General features: G+C 47.7%; 1 protein-coding gene across 4 annotated transcripts in view; it reads right to left on the reverse strand.

Annotated features, from left to right (window-relative positions):
- Positions 1–23,958, reverse strand: part of CDH3 (cadherin 3) — a 94,935-nt gene that overhangs the window by 36,195 nt on the left and 34,782 nt on the right. Inside the window, exons 1-2 of one of the 4 annotated variants that reach the window (XM_024734102.1) lie at positions 6,125–6,265; positions 5,797–5,917 (exon numbers count right to left, since the gene is read on the reverse strand). The exons of 1 other annotated variant lie outside the window; for it this stretch is intronic. In XM_024734102.1, coding sequence (XP_024589870.1) covers positions 5,797–5,917; positions 6,125–6,184 — 181 coding nt within the window. In that variant the 5' untranslated portion in view covers positions 6,185–6,265. Of the gene's footprint in view, positions 1–5,796; positions 5,918–6,124; positions 6,267–23,958 lie in introns of those variants that run through there. 2 more of the 4 variants (XM_024734120.1, XM_024734110.1) reach the window with 2 other exon arrangements.

Here is a 23,958-nt window from a genome sequence, read left to right on the forward strand (position 1 = left end):
CATGAGGGCACAACTGGAAAGTCAGCCACATCGCCTGCCTTTCCCAAACACCACGCTGCCTCTATTCTGGAGTGAGGGAAGTTCCGAGCTGGACTGGACCCTGCCTACTTCCCTTCTGTTGCTCCCCACCTTACACTCCATGGTCCAGCCAAACTAAACATATTTAAGTTCTTGGACCCCATATGCTGTTCCGTTGGCAGGAACACTCCCTGCCACCTCTCATGTCCCAACCCCTTCCCCAGCCTCTGGCTTGGATAACACTTCCACCACGTGCCCCCCACCTCCAAGAACATGTCAGCAGCCCTTCCTATGTGACTCTATATTTTTCCTCCCACTTGATTACATGCATATATTACTTATTTTGTCCATCTCCCTCCACTAGCAGGCGAATGGCCCACAAGCCTGGGTTTTGTGCATGTTTTGCTCACTAATGTATCCCCGGCACCTAGAACAGTACCTGACACTTGGTAGGTGCTCAATAGATACCTGCTGAGTGAAGGATTCACTAGTAAAATTGCCTGGTGACTGATTTGCTTCCTCCTGTGGTCACGGAGCTCACTGAGGTTGAGGAGCTGTGGGCCTTGCCTGCCTCTCAACTTCAAGCGCCCAGTAGGTACTCAGACATTTGTTGGCTGAATGACCAGTCAGCTTGGCCTTGAGTCTCAGACACCTCACTGCCTCTATAATGAGGGAGGAGCTGCATTCGACCACCTTGGCCATATGAGGAGGCTGCTGCCCAGCCACACACCAGCCAGGATAAAAAATCTCCACCCATGAAGAAGTTCTCACCTTAGAAATTCACGGCCCTTTCCAGATTCCCTTTCTACTTTAGGGAAAGTAACAAGCATTAGCTTAAGGACAAATGAAGGGAAGGACTTCTCCCCCCAAACAAAGGACGTGGCCAGCTACCTAATAAAAAATTGCTGTCTCTTAGCACAGGGCCAGGTGGGAAGCAAGAAGCCAGAAGGGATGGGTCTGGTAAGGAGACTGTTGGGAGAGGTAGAGTCCAGAAGAGACTCAGCTACTTCAAGACACAGAAAAGCTGACTTCTCAGTACTCGGCCACAGTACTGAGATCCCCAGGTAATCCTCAGTTAACCCAGCAATTACGCTCCCAGGGATGTACCTAACCGATCCGCCTACGCAGTTTCCCTTGCACAATGGTGTTCACGGCAGCACTAGCTGTAACAGCCAAAAAAATGGAAACTCCTCAAACGCCCATCAACAGCCGAAGTGTGGATGGTCACATGATGGAAACTATAGAAGAATGACAATCGACCACAACTACATCCAGAACCGTGCAAGAATCTCACAATGTGCAGTGAAAGAAGCCAGATCCAAGAGGATATTCTGTGTGATTCTTTTACATAAAGTTCAAATACAGGCAAATCAATCCATGGTATTTGAAGTCCAGATAGTGGTTTTCTTGGGGGAGGGTAAAGATGGGGAGGGAAGTGGCATTTGAGGTGCTGATAATGCTGTTTCTTGACATGTGTGCTAGGTACATGGGTGTTTAAGTGTGTGATGTTCATCGAGCTGTATATACACTTATCATCTGGACATTTTCTTCCATGTGTGTTATTCTTCAATAACGGTGGTTCTTTGCATGGAGACCATTCAGCCTCAGGACCGAAACCTCCACTGATTTGGGGAGACAGGCCCTTCTGTCCTTCCCCCTCCTCCATCATCCTCCAAATGCTTTGCAGAGCTATCGTTTCCTAGAGACTCATTGCTCACGGTAAGCCATGCTTTCCTCACACAGCAGGGAGGTGAGGGCACCCTGCACGGGTAACCTAGGAACAGAGTGCCATGTGAGGAGATGAGAAGAGAGACTAGAGGTTTGAGACCTGCTCCCCAGACACCAGCTAACAGTGATGTATGTCGGGCTTTGGCAACCAACTCTACTCAGCTGCTAAGCCAGGAAGGCAGCTGGGTGGGCTGGAAGCCCCAGTTCCCAAATATTCATTCCACAGAGGCAGATTTATTGGGCACCATGGACTGCCCCGGCCTTACTGCTGACTGCCCCAGTGACCTCACACCAAGTTTCTTACCCTCGTTTTACAGCTGAGTGGGAGTTACCATCACCTGCGCCGCAAGGCTCTTATAAGCATAAAAAGTAACTAATATTAGACAGTCAGCTCCACTAGAGCAAGGTCTTAGTTTTGTTCATTGTTTTAGCCGCCATCCTAGAATAGTGCCTGATACATGCAGATGCTAAATATATGTTTGCTGAAAAAATAAAATGTAAATAGAGGGCATAGCCCGGAATGGGAGCTCCAAAACAAAGGGCAATTTTTACATGAGTTGAAATAAGCAAAACCATCTTGAAGTTAACTCCTGCTCAGTCAGATTTATTACTGAACTTTGAAGTTTTCTACCAAAGCTAATGAGGGTTAGCTTTAATCTTACCCAAATGCTGACTAAGGGTGAGTTGAACCTGCAGAGGGGGCCATAATGAAGGACTGGATTTCTTTTTCTGTAATTAAGCTGCTTCTCTCAACTGTTCTCCATGAATGATGTATAGACCACTTTAGGTCACTCACTTTAATCACTGCACTAATACCACGAAAGCTCCTTCCTCCCACCTCTCCTTTGTCTTTGCTTCTAGACCACACTTGAAGGCAGACCCCAGACTGTGGAGTTGGGGTGGGGGAACATTCCTGCTCTACCTCCTTCCAGATTAACCTCTCACTCTTGGTCTAGGCAAGCCTGGCTTCACCTGCCCCAAGCCCCCATCACTAGGACACTTAAGAGACTGTATGCAAGCTGGTTTCCCCTGCAGGAATGTTTCTGGAAAACCCTAGGATGAAAAGGAATAAATGACTAAGCGCTCTTGGGGTAGTGGGTTGCTACTGGTGGGATTTGGTGCTCCAACATTCCACTTCTTCATTTCATCCACCTCCTACTTTCCGGTGGTAAAAAAATGCCATGGAACTTGGGAGTCAGAAACTTCCATTCAAGTCACATCTGGTCACTGCAGAGATGACTTTGGGGAAGCCATAACCACTGAGGTTTCATCTGTAAAATGGGCAGAACTTCACAAGATTGTCATAATTCACACAAATACCTACTGGGACCTATTAAGCACCAGGTCCTGGGCACAAACCTAGAGGTAAAAGTCATGTCTGTGACACTCAAGGAAACTCACTAGTTTAGCCTAGGGAATTGAATCCATTAAGCTGTTCCTGTGTTTCTCCACCTCTAAAACCTCCAGCAGGGCTGGGCTACAGGGTTTCTGAAGTCCCAACTCTGGGATTAAGAGCTCAAGTTGTTTAAATGTACATCACCAGCTTCAAGAGAACGTCAGGAGGATAAAGCAAGTTCAGAGTTGTGCAAATGCTTTGAAGAGGAAAGTGCACATACGAACAAGGTATTAACTATATCACATAATTTCTTTGAGCTCAACTTCATAGACACCTGTGAAATTCATAACCCAGGGGCGAACAAGGGCAACTGTTCCTTAGCTATAGGGAAACTGTTGTCTGCTTGGCCAAACTTGAGAGTTTGTATGTACCCTCAGGACAACCCTTTCAACATGGCTGGATCCAGGCTGGGGCTCCTGTGTATGGAGGACAGGGAAGTGGGGTGGAGGTAGAAAAGAGGTCAGCTGCTGAGGACTAAGGGGAGAAATACCACTATTTTTTGCCAGGCAGTCCCAATTTATTGGGACAAATTGGGCCCAGAAACTTGATTTTTTTTTTTTTTTTTTTGTGGTACGCGGGCCTCTCACTGTTGTGGCCTCTCCCGTTGTGAAGCACAGGCTCCGGACGCGCAGGCTCAGCGGCCATGGCTCACGGGCCCAGCCGCTCTGTGGCATGTGGGATCTTCCTGGACCGGGGCACGAACCCGTGTCCCCTGCATCAGCAGGCGGACTCTCAACCACTGCGCCACCAGGGAAGCCCCCCAGAAACTTGCTTTTATTTAAAAAGGCAGCATCCCATTTTACAGGAAGACTGCTCTAAGAACTCGGCACGTTGCAGGGAGCTGCACTCAAGGTTAGCCAAGCACATTAACCCACGTTTTGTTTTATAACCTAGGTGTGCTCCTGGCATGAACCCACCATTTTCACAGCCATAAACCAGACATCCAAGAAAGCAGAATTTTCTCAAAAGGTTTAAAATGTCTGACGTCACCGAGAAGCACTTGCCAACTGGACCGTGAAATCGAAAACCTGATCGCTGCTTCCCCCCCCCAAGAACCTCAAGCTTAGTGAAGTGACAGTTAATCTGATATTTCTTGCTTCAGTAAGAAAGATAAGGCACAGACAACACTCAGAGCCACAGCCTGCTCTCCCAGACTGTAGTCGGAAAACTTGACAATGAGGGGGAGGGTGTACAGATTTGGCAGAAGTCTGGTTAGCAATAAAGCTTCCTCAGGGAGCCGGAATTGGATTTGGGGCCCTGCCCAAGTTAACATTTTTACAGGTTGGCTGAGTTGCAGTTTGTTAGCCAGTCAGTAATAAACCCATGTGCAAGAATTTAAAGTTTATGAGGCATGGCCTCTTAATGCTTCTCCTCAGCTCCCCTACAGCCAAGAGTTTAAGGAGCTTGGCCTGGCCTGGGTGTTAATTGTTTTCTCAATAGGCAGAGTTATTTGGGGGAAAAAGAAGAAATAAAGGCTTCTACAGAACTCAAGGCCCCCACTCCTCTTTTGGAGAAACAAAGGAGAGCCATTCTGCGCCCTAGGCAGCTCTCGCGCACATTCAAGCTGTGGGAATTTGTACCTGGGGTGAGGGGTATGCTGATGGGGGCATTAGAAAAATGCTAGGTGGCACAGGTTTTTAAATTGCTTTGAAATGTTTAAACTTTAGATCCCCTACCCAGAAAAATGCATACAAGTTCTTAAACAATTTCACAGGTTAAGGATCCTCTGGAAGCTCACCCAAGGATCCTGGGACACACCTTTGTTTAAGAACTTGGGTTTGATCCGGTGGAGGAACCCGCACTGCCCTGGATGGAGGGAGAGACACCCCCATCAGCCGTCAGCTGCCTGGATCTCATAACACACTGGTTCTGAGCACCAAAGTAAACCCCACCCCCTCAAGTTTTTAAACCGTAGAAGAAACTGTGAGATCAAAAATGTGCTTTGATCCCCCACCCACTGCCCCTACAGCTCAAGACCTTCTGGCTCCTCGACCCCCACCTCCCTCAAGGGCCCTAACATTTCAGTTCCAATACACTGGGGGTCGGGGGGTGTGCCCAGTGCGTGATGGCCCCAGTCCAGGTGTGCCAAGCCCAATTTTCAGGCAGGCTGCAGGGGCGCGGGCCCTCCGGGAAGGGCAGGGTTAAGAGTGCATTCCAGCTGCCGAGCAAGAAGGGGGGCGGGGGAAGGGAGCGCGAAGAAGAGAAACAGACCTGGTCTGTCAGTCGGAGACACAAAGCACGGTACACAAAGGGGGCCCGAGAGGGGCGAAGGGGGCTGCCCGGGGCACGGCTCATCCCCACACCTGCGCGGGGGTTGCGGGAGGAATGTGGAAGGCGCATTCCTCCGCTGGGGCCAGCAGGGGAGAGCTTCCCACGTCCGGGCTGGGTGAGCGGCTCAGCCGCCCCGCACCCCGAAGGAAGGGGTCCGGGTCGGCCGCCGCAGAGGGGCAAGGAGGGGCTAGACGTCAGAGGGCGCTATGCTCTCCGGCCTTTCTCTCCATACGCCCACCCCCATTCCAGCCCCGGGGATGCTTTCTACGCCTCCCCCGCACCTGAGGAGGCGCCAGGAGCCCCCCGCCGCAGCCCGGACACCCTCAGCGCAGCCCCCGCCTCGAAGTTCCGCCAGGCGGGCCCCCGTGGGGGGTGGGTCTTACCATTCCCCCGCGCCCGGCTCCGCTCCAGCTCCGCGCGTCGCGCCTCCAAGGTCACTTCAGCTTCCCCGAAGCCTGCCCGGCACGGCTCGGAGGCCGCGCGCGGCAGCCAGTAAACCTGTGCCTAAGGGAAGAGGGGGAAAGAGGGAGGCTGGGTCACAGGCGTGCCCGGCCCTGCATACCCATCCCGGGGAGTCCTCACAGGCTTTCCCGGACAACCTTGGCCCCAGGCAGCCCAGTCCGGCTCTCTCCCCGACGCCACCGCCGCGTGCGGACCCCGCCTGCCCTCTGAGGAACGTCCCGGCAGGGGTCAGGCAAGGCAATGGAGTACCTGGAGTAAGAGGAAGAAGCGGAGGAGGAGGGACGCGAGAGGCCCACTAGGGAGCCCCATGGCTGGAGAGAGTGGGGTGAAAAGCTGCCGCGACTGCGGGTTAGTGCTCCGCTAAGCTCAGCGCGTCCCTTTGAGAACCGCGGCTCTCGGGAGCCGGGGTGGGGGTGGGGGGGGCCAGGTGAGCGCAGGTAGGTGCTGATTGGTCCAGCGCCGCAAGGTCCCGCCTCCTCGCAGGTGGGGCCGGGGCTGGCTCTGTGGAGGCACCCCGAAGTGCCCCCCCGCACTGTCCTCTCCCGCGCCCCTCCTGCGTTCTCTCGGGTTTTCCAGAGTTGCTCCCGGCAGAGACCCAGGCCCTGTCTCGCAGATTCTGGGTTCGAGGGGGAAAAAAAAAAGGCAACCCACTCCCCGCCGCACACGAAGAAAATTGTTTCTGTGCCTTGTGGAAAAGAAAGTGGAGATGCCTCTGAACCCGACTGGAAACAAAGGCGCCCCACTCATGCTCCCCCGAGGCTCTCTGTTACCCAAAGCTTTGATGGGGGCCGGGTGTGTCCGCCCCACACCCGGCTACAGCGGGGGGCGGGCGGGTACCTCCTGCCTCTTTCCCCACCTCCCACATCAGCCTGCCCCCAGGACTCCGAGTGTTTAAAACTGGCAGTGAGGTCCCGAGGGACGGTGTTACAGAATCTGCTACAACTTGCGGAAAACTCATTACTTCCCTGACACAGCCGAACAAAAGGAGGCTGGGAGAGAAGATCCCAGAGATCGAAGCCGTGATGACGCCAAAAGGTGCGAGGTAGAGGGGTGGTTATTAGCCCTATCACCTCCAGCAAGCTTCCCACCCCCCACGTAGGATATAAATAATTAACAACGTCTCAAGTTTTGTAAAATGCAAATAAAGGCATTTTGAAAATCGCGACTGTTTTTATTGGTCTAAAATACCTACTATAATCTAAGTAAAAACTGCTGGCTGCGAGAAGCAGCCTTCCAGTGAGTCTCCCTACGAAGCAGCTCTTCTGTATCCTTACTGGGGGACATGCGACGGAGCTGGGATTCGTTCCTCTACTTCAGACCCGAAGTGCTTTACCCGTGGCGGCACGCAAGTGGGCCCCGGGCCCTGAAACAGTCCTGAAACTCAGTCGCTCCACACTGCACGCCCTCTGCCCACCGAAATGAGTTTTCCCAGCCAGTCACAACCTCCTGTTCCCTGAGGCCTCCCCACCTTCCCTAGCTGTCTTGAGAATCTCAGGCTGACTCCTCAACACGTTCCTTCCTCCTACCCATCTTAGATTTAGGGGTTTGAGGAGGAGACTAGAGTCTCTAATTATAGAGTTTTTGGCTCTCAAGGGCTAGCCTGGAAGCCTGCCTGTCCTTCCCACCACCAGGCCTGCGGCTAAGAGGACAGTTTGCCTTGCGATCGTGGGAGTCCTCTCTCTAGCCGACCATGGGCTCTGGGGCCGCACCGCCTGCGTTCAAACCCGGATTCCATCACTTATTAGCGCTGTGACCTCAGGCTAGCGAAATAACCCCTCTGAGCCTCAGTTCCGCATGCATCTAGTGGGGGCTATTATGATATCTGCCCTCTATAAAGTACTAGGATTGAATGAATTAATACATATAGAAGAGGATTAAATTAGCACGTTTAAAACGCTAAACTCAGCACTTGGCACAGAGCAAGCGCCCAAATGTTGCCTGGTATTATTGCTTTAGGATCCAGCTCATTTGTCCTCCGCCTCACGAGCCGTTTCTTTCCTCTATAGCACCCTCACGTTCCCCAAACTAAGAGAATGAGAAACGCTGTAATCCTTCAATTTCACGGCTGATGGTAAAGCGAGCAATTGGCATCTGGTATCAGGGGAGCGCTCCGTTATCCCGCCTGTGGTCCCGGCAGCTGGGGTTTAGGGATGCACGACGCGCAGGAGAAGCCCGAGGCTAACTGAGCTCCAACCCCCTCGCCTCGCCCTCCCGCAGGGGGCGCTTTCCGTGCCCGAGGGGAGGTTAGATACCCGCTTAGAGGCTTTTCGAGGCTGCGCCGGCCCCAGACAGTACCTGGTGGCCCCGCCTATCCTCACCCCGCAGGTTCCTTTGCGCCCGCCGGGAACCAAATGCAGTCATTAGGCGGACAGTTAAACATCAACGTGCGTCGGGATACAGGTCCTAATTAAGTAAACACCTGGCTGGAGGGCAGTAGAACACGCTCATTTCCGCCTCCTTCCAGGGCACTCAGCATTCCGGGTGGGGGCGGGGAGGGGAGAGGAGAAACTGAGAGTCAGCTCTTCTGCCTGCACCTTGGACCACATTGCTGTCTTCTCTGCAGCTCCCTTAGTCGGTCGGCCATTCATTCATTCATTTAAGAGATATTTGCTGATAGCATGTTGTGTGCCAAGCACTGGAGATACAACAGTGAACGAAGCAAACATCCCTGCATCCTTGGACCGTCCATCACAGAGTGTGAGGGTTCAAGGAAACTAAATAAGTAACTATATAGCATGTTAGATAATGTGTGCAGAAGAACAGAATGGGAAGTGCCAATTCATGGAACAGAAGGTAGGCTGGAAACTGTAAATAACATAATCTAGAAGGTGTTTAGGTCAGGGTCTAGTGGGAGACAGAATCCAGCACGGATGGTTCTAGGGGTGTAGGAGGTCCGGAGATCAGCAGCAAGCAGAGAAGCAGTTACAACTTGGAGGACTGGAGGGCAAAGGGAGGAAACGGTATCATTGGGAGTGGGGGGCTGGAGGGGAGGGGGAGCTGGAGAGCTGAAGCGGAGGACCACCCCTCCCAAATGCAGCTGTGGTCCAGGAGGGACAGGCCACTGCCCAGAGCAGAGCAGGAAGGATGTGGGGGGGGAAAATAACTCAACATCTCTCTCCTTTCACCCTTCATCTTCTGGCATTGCCTGCCATGGACCAAACCCACCCAGAAGCCTGAGGGCAAGAAAGCCCAGGTGGTGGTGTTTGTAGGGGTCATCTTCCCAGGCACAGGGCAGAGAGGAGAAAGGCAGAAAATGGAGGAAGGGCTGATGAACAATGGGGAAAGCCCAGAGGCCTCCTTGAGAAATGAATAAAACCTGAAGGAAGTGAGGGAGAAAATTACATTAAGCATATCTGAAGAAGGAGTATTCCAAGCAGAGAAAATAAGGCAAAGGCCCTGAGACAGTAGATTACTTGGGACAGGAGAAAAAAAAAAAAAAAGGCAATGTGGCTGGAGTGGAGTGAGCAAGTAAGAAATGAGTCAGATTTGGGAGGGTGAGGAACAAATCTTGTACAGCCTCATAGGCTATTGTAAAAACTTTGCCTTTTACCCTGAGCAGGAGGGGAGGAAGGCACTGGAGGCTGTGAGTAGAGGAATGGTGTTGAGAAGACTACAGGAGATGAGGGCAGAAACAGTGAGGTCAGTTGGGATCCCACTGCAATAAGCCAGGCAAAAACTGAAATGGCTTGGTTCAGGGTGGTCATTGTGGAAGGGGTAAGAAACGATCAGACTAAAACAAACAAAATAAAAAGTGTTGCTGAGGATGTGCAGACGTTGAAACACTTGTGCACTGTCAGTGGGAATGTCAACTGGTGCAGCCACTATGGAAAACAGTAAAACAGCTACTGAAACAAATTAAAAATAGAATTGCCATATGACCCAGCAATTCCATTTCTAGGTATATACCCAAAAGAATTGAGTGTAGGGACTCTAACAGATATTTGTATAATACATCTATGTTCATAGCAGCATTATTCACAACAGTCAAGAGGTGGAAGCAACCCAAGTGTCCACTGACAAATGAATGGATAAACAAAACGCTTAATAGGTACAGAGTTTCAGTTTTGCAAGATGGAAAGAGTTCTGTGGATGGGTGATGGTGATGGTTGCACAAAAATGTGAATGTACTTTATGCCACTGAACTGTATGTTATGTGGACTTTACCACAATTTTTAAAAGTTACTTTAAAAAAGTGATCAGACTCTGGGTATATTTTGAAGGTATTGCCAACGAGATTGGCTAAAGGATTGGATGGGGGTGTGAGACAGAGCAGATCAAGGATGACTCCAGGGTTTGGGGCCTGAGTAACCAGCAGGATGGCAATACCATTTCCTGACATGGGTAAGGCACATGTAGTGGACACTGTCAGGGCACTGCTCAGATCCCCCGGGATCCCTTTGTTGGTTTCTGAACTCCCCTTGTTTGGCTTCTGTGTGCTGATTCTCCCAGCAGCCTGTACATGTGAAGGGCCAGAGGCTTGCCCATCAGCTACTGGGGTCCCTTTGCCCTTGCAAGGAAGTGCCCAGGAGTTCACTTTCCCAGCCCTTAGCCAATGACCAAGTGGTGCTGGAATGTGGAAGCTGAGCGCCGGCCCGCCTCCCCCCAAACTCCCAGGGGTAACTTACATCCAGCATCCCCTGCTGGATCAGGCTGAAGCTACCCTCCAGGGACTTGGTCTGAAATCACACCCTTGCTTGGCTTCTTGCCTTCTTTATCTTGCTTCTCCACTCCCTCACCAGTTCCTCCTGGGAGCCCTTCCAAATTTAATAAGTCACTCAGGTACATGAATCCTTGTCTCAGGGTTAGCTTCTTGGAATCTCATTGCAGGTAGAGCAAGTTTGGGATTAGGGGAAAATCGGGACTTCAAGCTGGGACGTGTTCAGAGATGCCCAGTAGTGGCATGTTGAGGAGGCTGTGGTTGGAGACACGGGTCCAGGGGAGGCGTCCTGCCTGGTATATACCTTTGCCATAATGGAAAAGCATCTATTTGTGGAGAAAGACGTGCCCAGGGAGAACCCTGAACCTCTGGGGGCCTTCCCATCTCCGCCAGAGCATGGCCTTTTTCAACACAGATGTTCATCCCGTCCCTGATGCCTTCCACCCAGACAGGGCTGGGACTCTTTCACTCATTTTGCTTTTTCAGAAAGAAGTGCACCTTCCCTGTGCTTCTTGTCTGCAGTTCACATTTAAACACGTGCTACTTACTGTCTTGTGGGATCTCTGGCATTGTTACTTTCATCTGAGTGTCCTTCCGCCTCACTCTCCAGTACCTCTTTCTCCCTCCTTGAAAGCTCCTGGGGTCAGGGATCAGGATGAACAGAGTATCACCTCTGCAGATTTCCCCACAGCACCCTGCCAACCAAAGGCCTGTGGCATTTAAGTTAGGGTTGGCAGACCTATGTCTGAATCTTGCCTCTAAAAACGACTGCCTGGGTGATCTGGGGTGAGCTCTTTCATCTCTCAAAGTCCTCTGGAATGAGTAATTCCTATTTGGCGAGTGACGGTGAGAATTATCCCAAACTGAACTGACCTTCCTCTGCAATTGTGCTCCTCCCACAGTCTTTCCATCTCAGCCAAAGGCAACTGCATCCTTCCAGCGGCTCAGCCTGCGCCGTCTTTCACTCTGACTCATCTGCTACCACTTGCTCTCTCTGCTTTCTCAGCACTGGCCTCCCTGTGGTTCTCCGAACACACCAAGTGTGGGCCTTTGCACAGTGCTTCCCTCTGCCTGGATCGCCCTTGCCCAGATGTCCACCTGCCTTTCTCCCTCACTCCTTCAGGTCTCTGCTCAAATGTGGCCCCTCTGAGAGGCCTTCCCTGACCTCCCTACATAGAGAGCCCTCTCTCATCACCCTCTTTCCCCTGCTTTATTTTTTTTCATAGCATTCATAGCACTTAATAGCACTAATCTATTAGTATACATATATATTTTTTTGGGGGTGGGGGAAGGCAACATACGGTAATGATTAAGAGCAAGGACTCTGGAGTCACACTGTCTGGCTTTGAATCATTAATGCAGCTCTTCCAAGCTGTGAGACCTTGGCCAAGTGACTTTCAACTCCCTTGTGCCTCAGTATCCTCATCTGTAAAATGGGATAAGCATAACAATACCTTCCTCATAGGTTATGGGTTAATATCTGTAAAGCACTTTGGAACATAGTGAACCTAAGTATTCATTAAATTGTATTTATTGTCGCTCTCCCCTCACTGAGTGTATCCTACCTGAGAGGCAGGGATTTTTGTCTGCTTTGTTCATTGCTGTACCCCCAGTACACGGAACAGCCTGGCATAAAATAGATACTGAAATATGTATTGACTGAGTGAAATCAAGAAGATAATAACTGTTAAGGATCTGGCAGGGTGCTAGAAGCAGAGTAGACACAAAATCAATGTGGGTTCCCTGACCCACCTCACAGAGCTGATGTGAAATCCAATGAGCTAATAGGCAGCAAAGTGTTTTGCCAAGTGTCATACAAATAATACAAGTCATAATAAAATGAACTACTAGCACACTCTGGATTCAGACTCTAAGTATTTTCATGCATGATCTCACTCTCATCCTCTCAACTCTACACGCTAGTTCCCTTTTCACAGACAAGGAAACTGAAGTTAAATCCCTTGCCCAAGGCCACACTGCTAGGACAGAGGCAAAGCCACAGTGCAACCCAGTTTTGTCTCACTCCGAAACTCATTGCCTGAATCAGTTTCCAACCTACTATTCATCAATGTTTGCTGGAAGAATGAACTTGGGGAGCAGGTCTTTGGTATATTAGGAAGAATTCCACAATATCTGATCTTTTAAGAACCTCTTAAAATAAACATATTTGCCTCTGGTCCAAGGTTAAATTCTGGGTCCTCCAAGAAATATTTACAAAGAGCTTTTCTGCCCATTTTTGGTAGCAAAATTCCCAGAGCTCCACTCCCACATAGCACACTTACAGGGTTATGTCCCAAAGACAAGTGGGTGTTTTCCAATCTTTTCCAGGAAGTATCCTTAAAACTGGGTGCGGCCCTATTTCCTGCTCCTCCCCTCCCCTGCCCAGTGCCCCTACAAATGCTTCCACAGTCTTACTTCTTTATGTCTGTTCCTGAACTTTCTGGGACCCTCCTTTCTGCCCAGTGATGTCTCTGGCCAGCTTTCCCATCTATCACTTTTGAATCCTTGAAGGTGCTGAGGCAGCTGATCCCCAGAGAGAAACCTGATCCACATACCTTCCCTTTCCTTGAACCTCGGGCAGGGCTCCGCTGCACCGGTGAATTTTTGCCAAGGCCTAAGCTGTCAGTTTCCAGAGATAAGAGGCTAAGCATTTATGTATGTGTATACACTGAAGGCACAGAATCGATTAATCAATAAGCACTCACAAAGCCCTGAATCCCTGTGGTTGGCTAAGGTCTACAGACTTTGAGAACTGTAGGGCTCAAAAAGACCTTAAAGAAAATAATAACAACAAAATAATAATAATCTGTCCTCAGAGACATTCTTCATACTTCCCCTGAAAGGCACGGGTGATCTCTGCAGATGAAGTTTCCCAGGCTCACTTGAGAGATGACTTCCTGCTGGGTTCAGCCAATGGGAGGCACTAGTGGGAGACTGGAGGGTGGGACAAAGGGAAAAGCCGGGGTATGCCTCCTCCTTCAGCTGTTTGATAATGGTTGTGTTTAATCTACAGCTACAGCTCCTGCTGTCTGTCCAGGTTCTGCCAGACTCTGGGCTCTGGAAACACCACCATTTCCCTCTCTTTCTCCTGCTAAGGGGTGGATGACTTCTTGCTGCCTAATCTCTAGGTTGTATCACTGTCCCCTGTTTGGCTTCTTAGCCTCTCCATCACCTCTGCATTAAGTTCCCTCTGCTTTAAATACTCCCAGTGGTTTGTCTTCCTGATTGGACCTTGACTGACAGAACAGTTAAAACTTACCCAGTACTTACTATGGGACAGACACTGTTCTAAGCGCATTATGTAAATTAGCTTATTTAATTCTACCATCTGAGGAATGATTATATTTTACAGATGAGAAAACTGAAGCACAGAGAGTCTGATCTACCCTAGTGAGATACCAAATCTGGATACGTATCAAAAATTAACTGCCAGGAAGCTAATTAAAAATAGAGGAGGTGGGCTTCCCTGGTGGCACAGTGGTTGGGAGTCCGCCTGCTGATGCAGGGGACACGGGTTCGTGCCCCGGTCCGGGAGGATCCCACGTGCCGCGGAGCGGCTGGGCCCGTGGGCCATGGCCGCTGAGCCTGCGCGTCCGGAGCCTGTGCTCCACAACAGGAGAGGCCACAGCGGTGAGAGGCCTGCGTACCGCAAAATAAATAAATAAATAAATAAAATAAAATAGAGGAGGTGATGGACGCCATCCTGGCCCTACTGAGTCGGACTCACCAGTCCATGAGGCCCAGGAATCTAGAGATTTAATAAGCTCCCTAGGTGATTCTGATTCAGCTAACCCAGCACCCCTCCATGAACTGGTAGTCATGAAACCCTGACCTCATTTTGGCGATGAGGACAGTAAGATCCAGATCAGTTGTACAGCAAGCTCTGTGGCAGACAAAAACACCGCCAAGGACAGTGCTTTCTGGTACTTCCACTGCCTTCTCCTTCAAGGTCACATGGCTGGTTCTGATGTTTGGACTTGCCCTCCCCAGGAGCCATCTGAAGGTACTTCTTATTAGAAATGTTTTGGAAAATTCAGTATATAAACAGATGTGTAGGGCTTCCCTGCTGGCGCAGTGGTTAAGAATCCACCTGCCAATTCAGGGGACACGGGTTCGAGCCCTGGTCCAGGAAGATCCCACATGCCACGGAGCAACTAAGCCTGTGTGCCACAACTACTGAGCCTGCGCTCTAGAGCCCACAAGCCACAACTACTGAGCCCGTGTACACAACTACTAAAGCCCACGCGCCTAGAGTCCATGCTCCACAAGAGAAGCCACCACAATGAGAAACCTGTGCACCCATAGAAGAGTAGCCCCTGCTCGCTGCAACTAGAGAAAGCCCTCGTGCAGCAACGAAGACCCAACGCAGCCAAAAATAAATAAATAAATAAGAGGGTTAACATTCATTATAAAACGAAACAAACAAAAAAACCCCACAGATGTGTATGCAGAATTGCTGAGTGGTGATCAGTATTTGGGAAAAGGAAAAGGGAGGCAATTTAATCCACCTAATCTCTTATTTTCAGTCCTTTCTGAATAACTTCGGAGAGATAGTTAACCCTCCCCTCATTCTACCTTCCCCATTCTGATCAAGAATGTGGTCAAGCCAACAATCTATATTTTTCAACAGGGGCCCAAGGTGATCTGCCAATTTGGAAAATACAATCAAAATCCAAAATGTTCAGAATCTGAATGGACTTCTGTTGTTGCCCTTCCCCCCATGCCACTGCTGTATTCCCAGCACCAACAAACAGTGCCTGGTACACAGTAGGTGCTTAATAAATATTTACTGTGTGAAATAACAGTAATAATTATTCTTGCATTGTGAAAATATTTTCTGTACAGTTATTCACTGATCCTCACGATGGACAGAATAGATATCAGAGTCCTCATTTTACAGAAAATGAAACTGAGTTCAGAGAGATTAGGTGATTTACCAGGTCACACAGCTAATGAGAAGTGTCAGAAGCTCTCTCTGTGAAATTCTTCCCTCCCAGATGATGGTGGTAAGAAGGAACACAGGTGGAAGAATGCAAATATGAATGCATATGAATTACCAAAATAGAGGTCAAATTAACTCGATAAGGATAAGAAATTCTAGCATTTATCACTGGAGGAAGAGATTAGAGATTCAAAGATTCCAGGAGATACAAAAGGCCCTCTATCTCTGGAGTCTTAACTTTACCGTCATTAAATTCAAGCAATCCTTGCTTGCCTGCTATATTGGTAGTAGTAATCCCCCTCTCATCCCTTATGGTTAAATGCTAAGTGCTTTGTACATCTTATTCCATTTAACCCTATTATCTCTCTCCTGAACTACTGCAGGAGCTTTACTTCATCACCCTCCAATCTGTTTTCCCCACTTCTGTCAGACTGATCATTTACAACTGCCAAGTCTGATCACTTTGGATCTCTGATTAAAATCCCTAAATGCCTCCCCAAGATGCTCTCTCGAGGTCCTGCTTGGTCTAGGCCCCACCTACCTCTCCACTCATTACATTCAAGAAATATTTACTGAGGGACTACTACGTGTCAGATGCTATTCTGAGCACTGAGAATGCAATGGTGAATCAAATAGACAAGATCCTTGATATCATGGACTTTGTAATAAAAACGTAGAGAAGTAAACAAGATAATTACAGACTATTGAAAGTGCTAAGAAGAAAAAAAATAAAGCAATAAGATAGTTACCGGGGAAGCCCATTTTAAAAAAAATATTAATTTATTTTTGGCTGCGTTGGGTCTTCGTTATTGCGCGCGGGCTTTCTCTAGTTGTGGTGAGCGGGGGCTACTCTTCGTTGCGGTGTGCGGGCTTCTCATTGCAGTGGCTTCTCTTGTGGAGCATGGGCTCTAGGTGCACGGGCTTCAGTAGTTGTGGCATGTGAGCTCTAGAGTGCAGGCTCCGTAGTTGTGGCACTCGGGCTTAGTTGCTCCACGGCATGTGGGATCTTCCTGGACAAACCCACTTTTGATAGACTGGTTAGGGCAGATGCTCTGAGGAGGCAACAGTGAAGCTAAGACCAAGGTTGAGAAGGAGCCAGTCATGGAAAAGCTAGGAGAAAGTATTCCAGGCAGAGGCAACAGCATGTGCAAAGGTCCTGAGGTAGGCAACTTCTAGAAACCAGGGACAGAGGAGAAGTCAGTGTGGCTGAAGCAGAGGGAGTCTTCAGAGAAAGGGAGATGAGGTGAGAGTAAAGAAACAGGTGAGAGATACATATCATATAGGATTCTATAGCCACAGAAGGTGGTCTTTTATTCCAGGATAAAAAGGAAGCTATTGAAGAATTTTAAGCAGAGGAGGAATATGGCCTGATTTATATTTTATAACATTCCTTCTGGCTGCTGTATGAAAATGAATTGGGGGCAGGAGGAATGAAAGTAAGGGAAAAGAGAGGAGGCTGGTGCTATGTCCAGATGAGACACAATGGACCTGGCTAGGACTATTGCAGAGGAGATACAGAAAAGTGGTCAGATTCTCGATAGAGCTTTGGGGTGAAATTGACAAGACTTACTGAGAGACTGATTTTAAGATTGAAGAAAGGAGGAATCAAGGCCTTCTCTTAGGTTTGGGGCTTGGATAGACAGTGGTGCCATTTAGGGAGGTAGAATCAGGTGCAGGAGGAATCAAGAGTTCCACCTGGACTGTGAAGCTGGAGAAGCTGTGAGCTTGCTGGGTGCAGATGTCGAGTTGGCCATGGGCTATTTATATCTGGTGCTAAGAGGTTAGGTTGGGTTGGAGATACTAATGTGGGTATCTCCAAACATGATCCTTAAAGGTACAGGATTAGCCCCGAGGCACTCTGACATTTGAAGTCTGGGTGGAGCAGTAGGGACTAAGACCTGTCAAAGGAAAACCAGAAGATTGAAATCAACAGAAGAAAGGGTTTCAGAAAAGAAGTGGTCAGCTGGATCAAATGCTGCTGGCAGGCCATGAAGGATGTGGTCAGAGATATGTCCATTGAATTTGGCTGTTTGAGGTCATTGGGAGAACAGTTTCACTGGAGAATCAACCCAGAAACCAGACTGGATTAGACAGAAGAGTAAGAGGTGAGGAAGTGTGTATAGTATTGACAATTCTTTTCAGGATTTCTTTCAACAGGAATAAGGAAATGGGGTGTAGCTGCAGGTGTGTGTGGAGTCAAGTGAGGGTTGATATTTGTTTTTATTTATTTATTTATTTTAATATACATTTATTGAAGTGATATATATCATATAAAACACATACTCAATATAACTTATACATATAAATTCTTCTTATATGTATACATATAATATGTATTTATAATAGAGCATATTTGTGCTGTTACATATGTGTAGTGTGTGTATGTATATGTGTATGTGTATATATATATATGGCAAATGGAATTTACTAGAGCCATTTTCTCCAAACTTCAGTCACTGAAGAATCATCTTTGTTTTTGCCCGGTCCTTATACCATGAGTATTCTATACTTAAAATTTTTCATAAAATCAACTCACTTTTAATTTAAACAAATTTACTTTAAAAATTTACTTTAAAAAGCAATATTACTACAGTACATCAAATGGGAAACCAATACCACTTGCCACGACTAGAAGGTAACTGATTTAAAAATCAGTACAATGAAAATAAGACACAACATCATTAAATTCTAGCTGGTTATTACTGCCTGCTGGGGGCTGAGCCTGGGACCAGCTCTGTTTAAAAAGGGAAATCATGAAGTGTTAGATATCAAAGACATATCAACATCAAAGGGAGACTTTATCCTCGAAGGACTAAAAGAGAATTGAAAGGAAAATAATTGTTTCTCTATGTGATTTAAAAACACCTACTACCAGACATAAACTCTGGGGAACATGTCTTAGAACATTTCTTTTTTTTTTTTATTTAAGATATAACTTGTACTTAGTTGAGTGCACAAATCTTAAATGTAGATCTTGATGAATTTTTACATATGTATATACCAGTGTAATCACCCCCCAGCTCAAGATATAGAATTTTCCAGCAAGGCCAGTGCCAGGCTTTAAACATAACAGATCAAGGCTGCGTCCTCGTGGAATTTATAGTTAGCTCCTCTTGATACGTATACCAAATGCCTAGTATGGTGCTAGGACATGGTAGGTGGTCTCTTTCTTTTTTTTTTGGCTTATCTCTATATATTTTTTCTATTAGTTTTCTGTAAAGAGTATGTCTTATTTGTGAGTTAAAAACCAGTCTTGAGGGGCAGGAGTCAAGATGGCTGTGTGGGAAGACGTGGAGTTAGCGTATCCCCACAAGTAGGGTGCCTGCCGGCTGCTGGTGGGGAACTCTAACCCCCAAGGAGACGGGAGGAACCCCACAGTGAACCGGTAGGATGTAGGGGGAGTAAGGGGGAAGAAGAAGTTGAGGCCAGACAAGATTGGTGCCCCTGAGGCTGGGGAGATCAGGAGAGGCAGTGGGGAGAGGAGTGTAGGGTGACTGCCCCGCCCACTCAGACATGGGGAGCCTGCTGGGCTCCCAGGTGAGGTCCCCCGCCCTCTGAGACCAGGGGTGGGGGACACGCCTGGGCCCCTTCTGTTCCTTGAGCCTAAGCTCCACCCCCCCCACAGCCCCCAGGGTTTTCCTGCCCTGTGGGTCCCGAGCATTGGCCCCACCCACCACCCAAACCTCACCCTTGCTTAGGCTCTGCTCTCCACAGCCAAGGCCTTTCCCCCCCCCCCTCCTTTTTTTTTTTTCTTTCCTTTTCCCTCCTCCTCTTTTTTACTATTGTGGTACTGATGTACCTTCTGGTTGTTGATTCATCTATACTGTTATTTTTACAGTCTTTCTAACATATCTGTTAGTTTCCTAGTCTAATTTTATTTTTTACTTTGTTATTGTTCTCTCTCTCTTTTTTTTTTTTTTTTGCCACCCCACGTGGCTTTCAGGATCTTGATTTGCCAGCACGGGGTCGGGTGGAAGCTCCTGCGGTGGGAGCTCCAAGTCCGAACCACTGGACTAACAGAGAACCTCAGACCCCAGGGAATATTCATCAGTGTGAGGTCTCACAGAGTTCCTCATCTCAGCACCAAGACCCAGTTCTACCCAATAGCCTACAAACTCCAGTGTTGGAAACCTCAGGCTAAACAACCAGTAGAACAGGAACACAATCCCACTCATTAAAATAAATAAATAAATAAAGAGACAGCAAAAAAATATGTCACAGATGAAGGAGCAAGGTAAAAATCTACAAGACCAAATAAATGAAGAGGAAATAGGCAATCTACCTGAAAAAGAATTCAGAGTAACGATAGTAAAGATGATCCAGAATCTCGGAAACAGACTGGATTTATTCCATTTAAATAGAATGGAAGCACGGATTGAGAAAATACAAGAAATATTTAACAAAGATCTAGAAGAACTAAAGTACAAACAAACAGAGATGAACAACACAATAACTGAAATGAAAAATACACTAGAAGGAATTAATAACAGAGGCAGAAGAACAGATAAGTGAGCTGGAAGACAAAATGGTGAAAATAACTACCAAGGAGCAGAATAAAGAAAAAAGAATGAAAAGAATTGAAGACAATCTCAGAGACCTCTGGGACAACACTAAACACACCAACATTCAAATGATAGGGGTTCAAGAAGAAGAAGAGAAAAAGAAAGGGTCTGAGAAAATATTTGAAGAGATTATAGTTGAAAACGTCCCTAACATGGGAAAGGAAATAGTCACCAAAGTCCAGGAAGCACAGAGAGTCCCATACAGGATAAACCCTAGGAAAAACACACCAAGACACATATTAATCAAACTAACAAAAATTAAATGCAAAGAAAAAATATTAAAAGCAGCAAGGGAAAAACAAAAAATAACATACAAAGGCATCCTCATAAGGTATTATAGTAATTCAGTCTCACCTCAAGAAACAAGAAAGGGGCTTCCCTGGTGGTGCAGTGGTTAAGAATCCTCCTGCCAATGCAGCGGACACAGGTACAATCCCTGGTCCAGGAAGAACCCACATGCTGCGGAGCCACTAAGCCCATGTGCCACAACTACTGAACCTGTGCTCTAGAGCCCACGAGCCACAACTACTGAAGTCCATGCACCTAGAGCCCATGCTCCGCAACAAGAGAAGCCACCACAATGAGAAGACAGCACACTGCGACAAAGAGTAGCCCCTGCTAGCTGCAACTAGAGAAAGTCGGCATGCAGCAATGAAGACCCAACACAGCCAAAAAAAATAAAATAAAGTAAGTTAAAAAAAAAAAAGGGAAACAAGAAAAATCTCAAATAAGCAATCTAACCCTACACTTAAAACAACTAGAGAGGGCTTCCCTGGTGGCACAGTGGTCGAGAGTACACCTGCTGATGCAGGGGACACGGGTTCGTGCCCTGGTCCGGGAAGATCCCACATGCCGCGGAGCAGCTGGGCCTGTGAGCCATGGCAAGAAACACAAAAGACCCCGAATAGTAAAAGCAATCTTGAGAAAGAAAAACAGAGTTGGAGGAATCAGGCTCCCTGACTTCAAACTATACTACAAAGCTACAGTAATCAAGACAGTATGGTACTGGCACAAAGACAGAAATATAGATCAATGGAACAGGATAGAATGCCCAGAGATAAAGCCATGCACATAAGGGCACCTAATTTATGACAAAGGAGGCAAGAACATACAATGGAGAAAAGACAGCCTCTTCAATAAATGGTGCTGGGAAAACTGGACAGCTATATGTAAAAGAATGAAATTAGAACACTACCTAACACCATACACAAAAATAAACTCCAAATGGATTAAAGACTTAAATGTAAGACCAGACCATATTACCCAGCAATCCCACTACTGGGCATATACCCTGAGAAAACCATAATTCAAAAAGAGACATGCACCACAATCTTCATTGCAGCACTATTTACAATAGCCAGGATGTGGAACCAACCTAAATGTGCACTGACAGATGAACGGATAAAGAAGATGTGGTATATATATATATATATACACTGGAATATTACTCAGCCATAAAAAGAAACGAAATTTAGTTATTTGTAGTGAGGTGGATGGACCTGGAGTCTGTCATACAGAGTGAAGTAAATCAAAACAGAAAAACAAATACCATATGTTAACGCATATATGTGGAACCAAAAAAAAAAAAATGGTACTGATGAACCTAGTTGCAGGGTGCAGGACAGGAATAAAGAGGTAGACATAGAGAATGGACTTGATGATATGGGATGGGAGAACGAAGCGCTGGGGCGAAGTGAGAGTAGCATCGACATATATACACTAACGAATGTAAAATAGTTGGCTGGTGGGAAGCAGCAGCATAGCATAGGGAGGTTGGCTCGGTGCTTTGAGATGACCTACAGGGGTGGGATAGGGTGGATGTGGGGGGAGGCTCAAGAGGGAGGGGATATTAGGACATGTGTATGCATATGGATGATTTGCTTTGTTATGCAACAGAAACTAACACCGTATTGTGAAGCAATTATACTCCAATAAAGATCTATTAAAAAAGGAAAAAAACAGTCTTATCTGAACTTACTATTTTCCAGAGTGTCTAATCCAGAACCTATCAATCAAAACCAGAAAGAACAACTTCAGGATCTCCCTTTGGATATAAAACCCAGGCCTGAGAAGACAAAAGTGTCCAAACAGAAGAATCCAGGAACCATTCTGTTAGAGATGCAAACAATTCTCTTGATTCCAATTTCCACCTGGACCCCACTAACCTGTATTCTGTAGGCCCTGCAACAGCCTTTACTTTCACACCCTTATACACAGTAGCTGAGAACACCAAAGCCGATTTATCTGCCCTCCTCAATAACATAGTGACAGCAAGACAAAACATCACCAACAAGTCTTTAAAAATTTAAAGAGCCTGATAAAGTCCTCCATTCGGCATCTGCCATGAAGAAAATTGCCTCTGGCGTGTGCCTCTGTTGTGCTTCCCCCATTCCCAGACACCTCCTGTACAAACACCCCTCCCCATGGTTTCCCCTCAGCTGCTTGCAGGAGGGTGCTAGGGCCCCTTGCTGGGGGAGCTGGAGGAAGGGGAACCCCTTAAATTCCGATGAGCAAAACTAAGGAGCTGTCCTTCGAGCACGTTAAGGATCAAAGCCTGAGATCCGAAGCCTTGGCAAGAATACAGCCACCTGTGGGCCTGGGTGGGCCTGAGCAGGGAGGCCCTGGATAGCAGTGCCAGGTGCTATGCACACTGGGCTGAGCCTGCCTGTGACAAGGCAGATGTCAGGACTGGCCCGGGAAGATCAGGTCCCCAAGCGGATGCTGCAGAAAAGGAAGGATTCGGAACCATTGTAATTAATACAGGAATTCGGGTGGGGGCTGGGGAGGCAGTAAAGAATAAGGAAGAAAAAAACACTTATATTCTCGCCAAACCAAATTAACCAATGTTGGCAATTTAACTTCTTTGCTTCTAGTCTTTTTCCTATGCATAACTTTTTAAAAATTATACAACTAGTGTCTTTTTGTATAATAATAAAAAAGAACATTGTGATTAAAGCAAAAATCCTTCTTGGACTTCCCTGGTGGCGCAGTGGTTAAGAATTCACCTGCCAATGCAGGGGACACGGGTTCAAGCCATGGACCAGGAAGATGCCACATGCCACAGAGCAACTAAGGCCCGTGCGCCACAACTACTGAGGCTGCGCTCTAGAGCCCACAAGCCACAACACTCCTTCTTGATTTCTACTTAGCCATTCCCACCTTTGCCTTCAAAGAGGCAAATGCTCTGAGGTGTATTTATGTCCTCCTCCCTGTATTTTAAAAATACCTTTACGTGGGTTTCCCTGATGGCGCAGTGGTTGAGAGTCCGCCTGCCGATGCAGGGGACACGGGTTCGTGCCCCGGTCCGGGAAGATCCCACATGCCACAGAGCGGCTGGGCCCGTGAGCCATGGCCACTGAGCCTGTGCGTCCAGAGCCTGTGCTCCGCAACGGGAGAGGCCACAACAGTGAGAGGGCCGCGTACCGCTAAAAAAAAAAAAAAAAAACTTTACGTAAATGTTATAGTCCTATGACTTGCTTTTTCCAATACAATCATATATTTCTGAGAATTGTCCAAGTTGGTATACAGGAAATTTACTCCTTTATCGCCTCCAACATATATATATATTTTTTTAATTAATTAGTTTTTTGGCTGTGTTGGGTCTTTGTTGCTGCATGCGGACTTTCTTTAGTTGCGGCGAGTGGGGGCTACTCTTCGTTGCTGCGCCCAGGCTTCTCATTGCAGTGGCTTCTCTTGTTGCAGAGCATGGGCTCTAGGCGAGCGGGCTCTAGAGCGCAGGTTCAGTAGTTGTGGCGCACGGGCTTAGTTGCTCCGCGGCATGTGGGATATTCCCGGACCAGGGCTCGAACCTGTGTCCTCTGCATTGGTAGGCGGATTCTTAACCTCTGCACCACCAGGGAAGTCCCTCCAACACATATATAAACTACACTTTGTTGGTGAGCATATCAATAGCCAATACCAA

Source organism: Neophocaena asiaeorientalis, unplaced genomic scaffold (assembly GCF_003031525.2).
Source record: "Neophocaena asiaeorientalis asiaeorientalis breed wild unplaced genomic scaffold, Neophocaena_asiaeorientalis_V1.1 scaffold90, whole genome shotgun sequence".
NCBI lineage: Eukaryota > Metazoa > Chordata > Mammalia > Artiodactyla > Phocoenidae > Neophocaena > Neophocaena asiaeorientalis.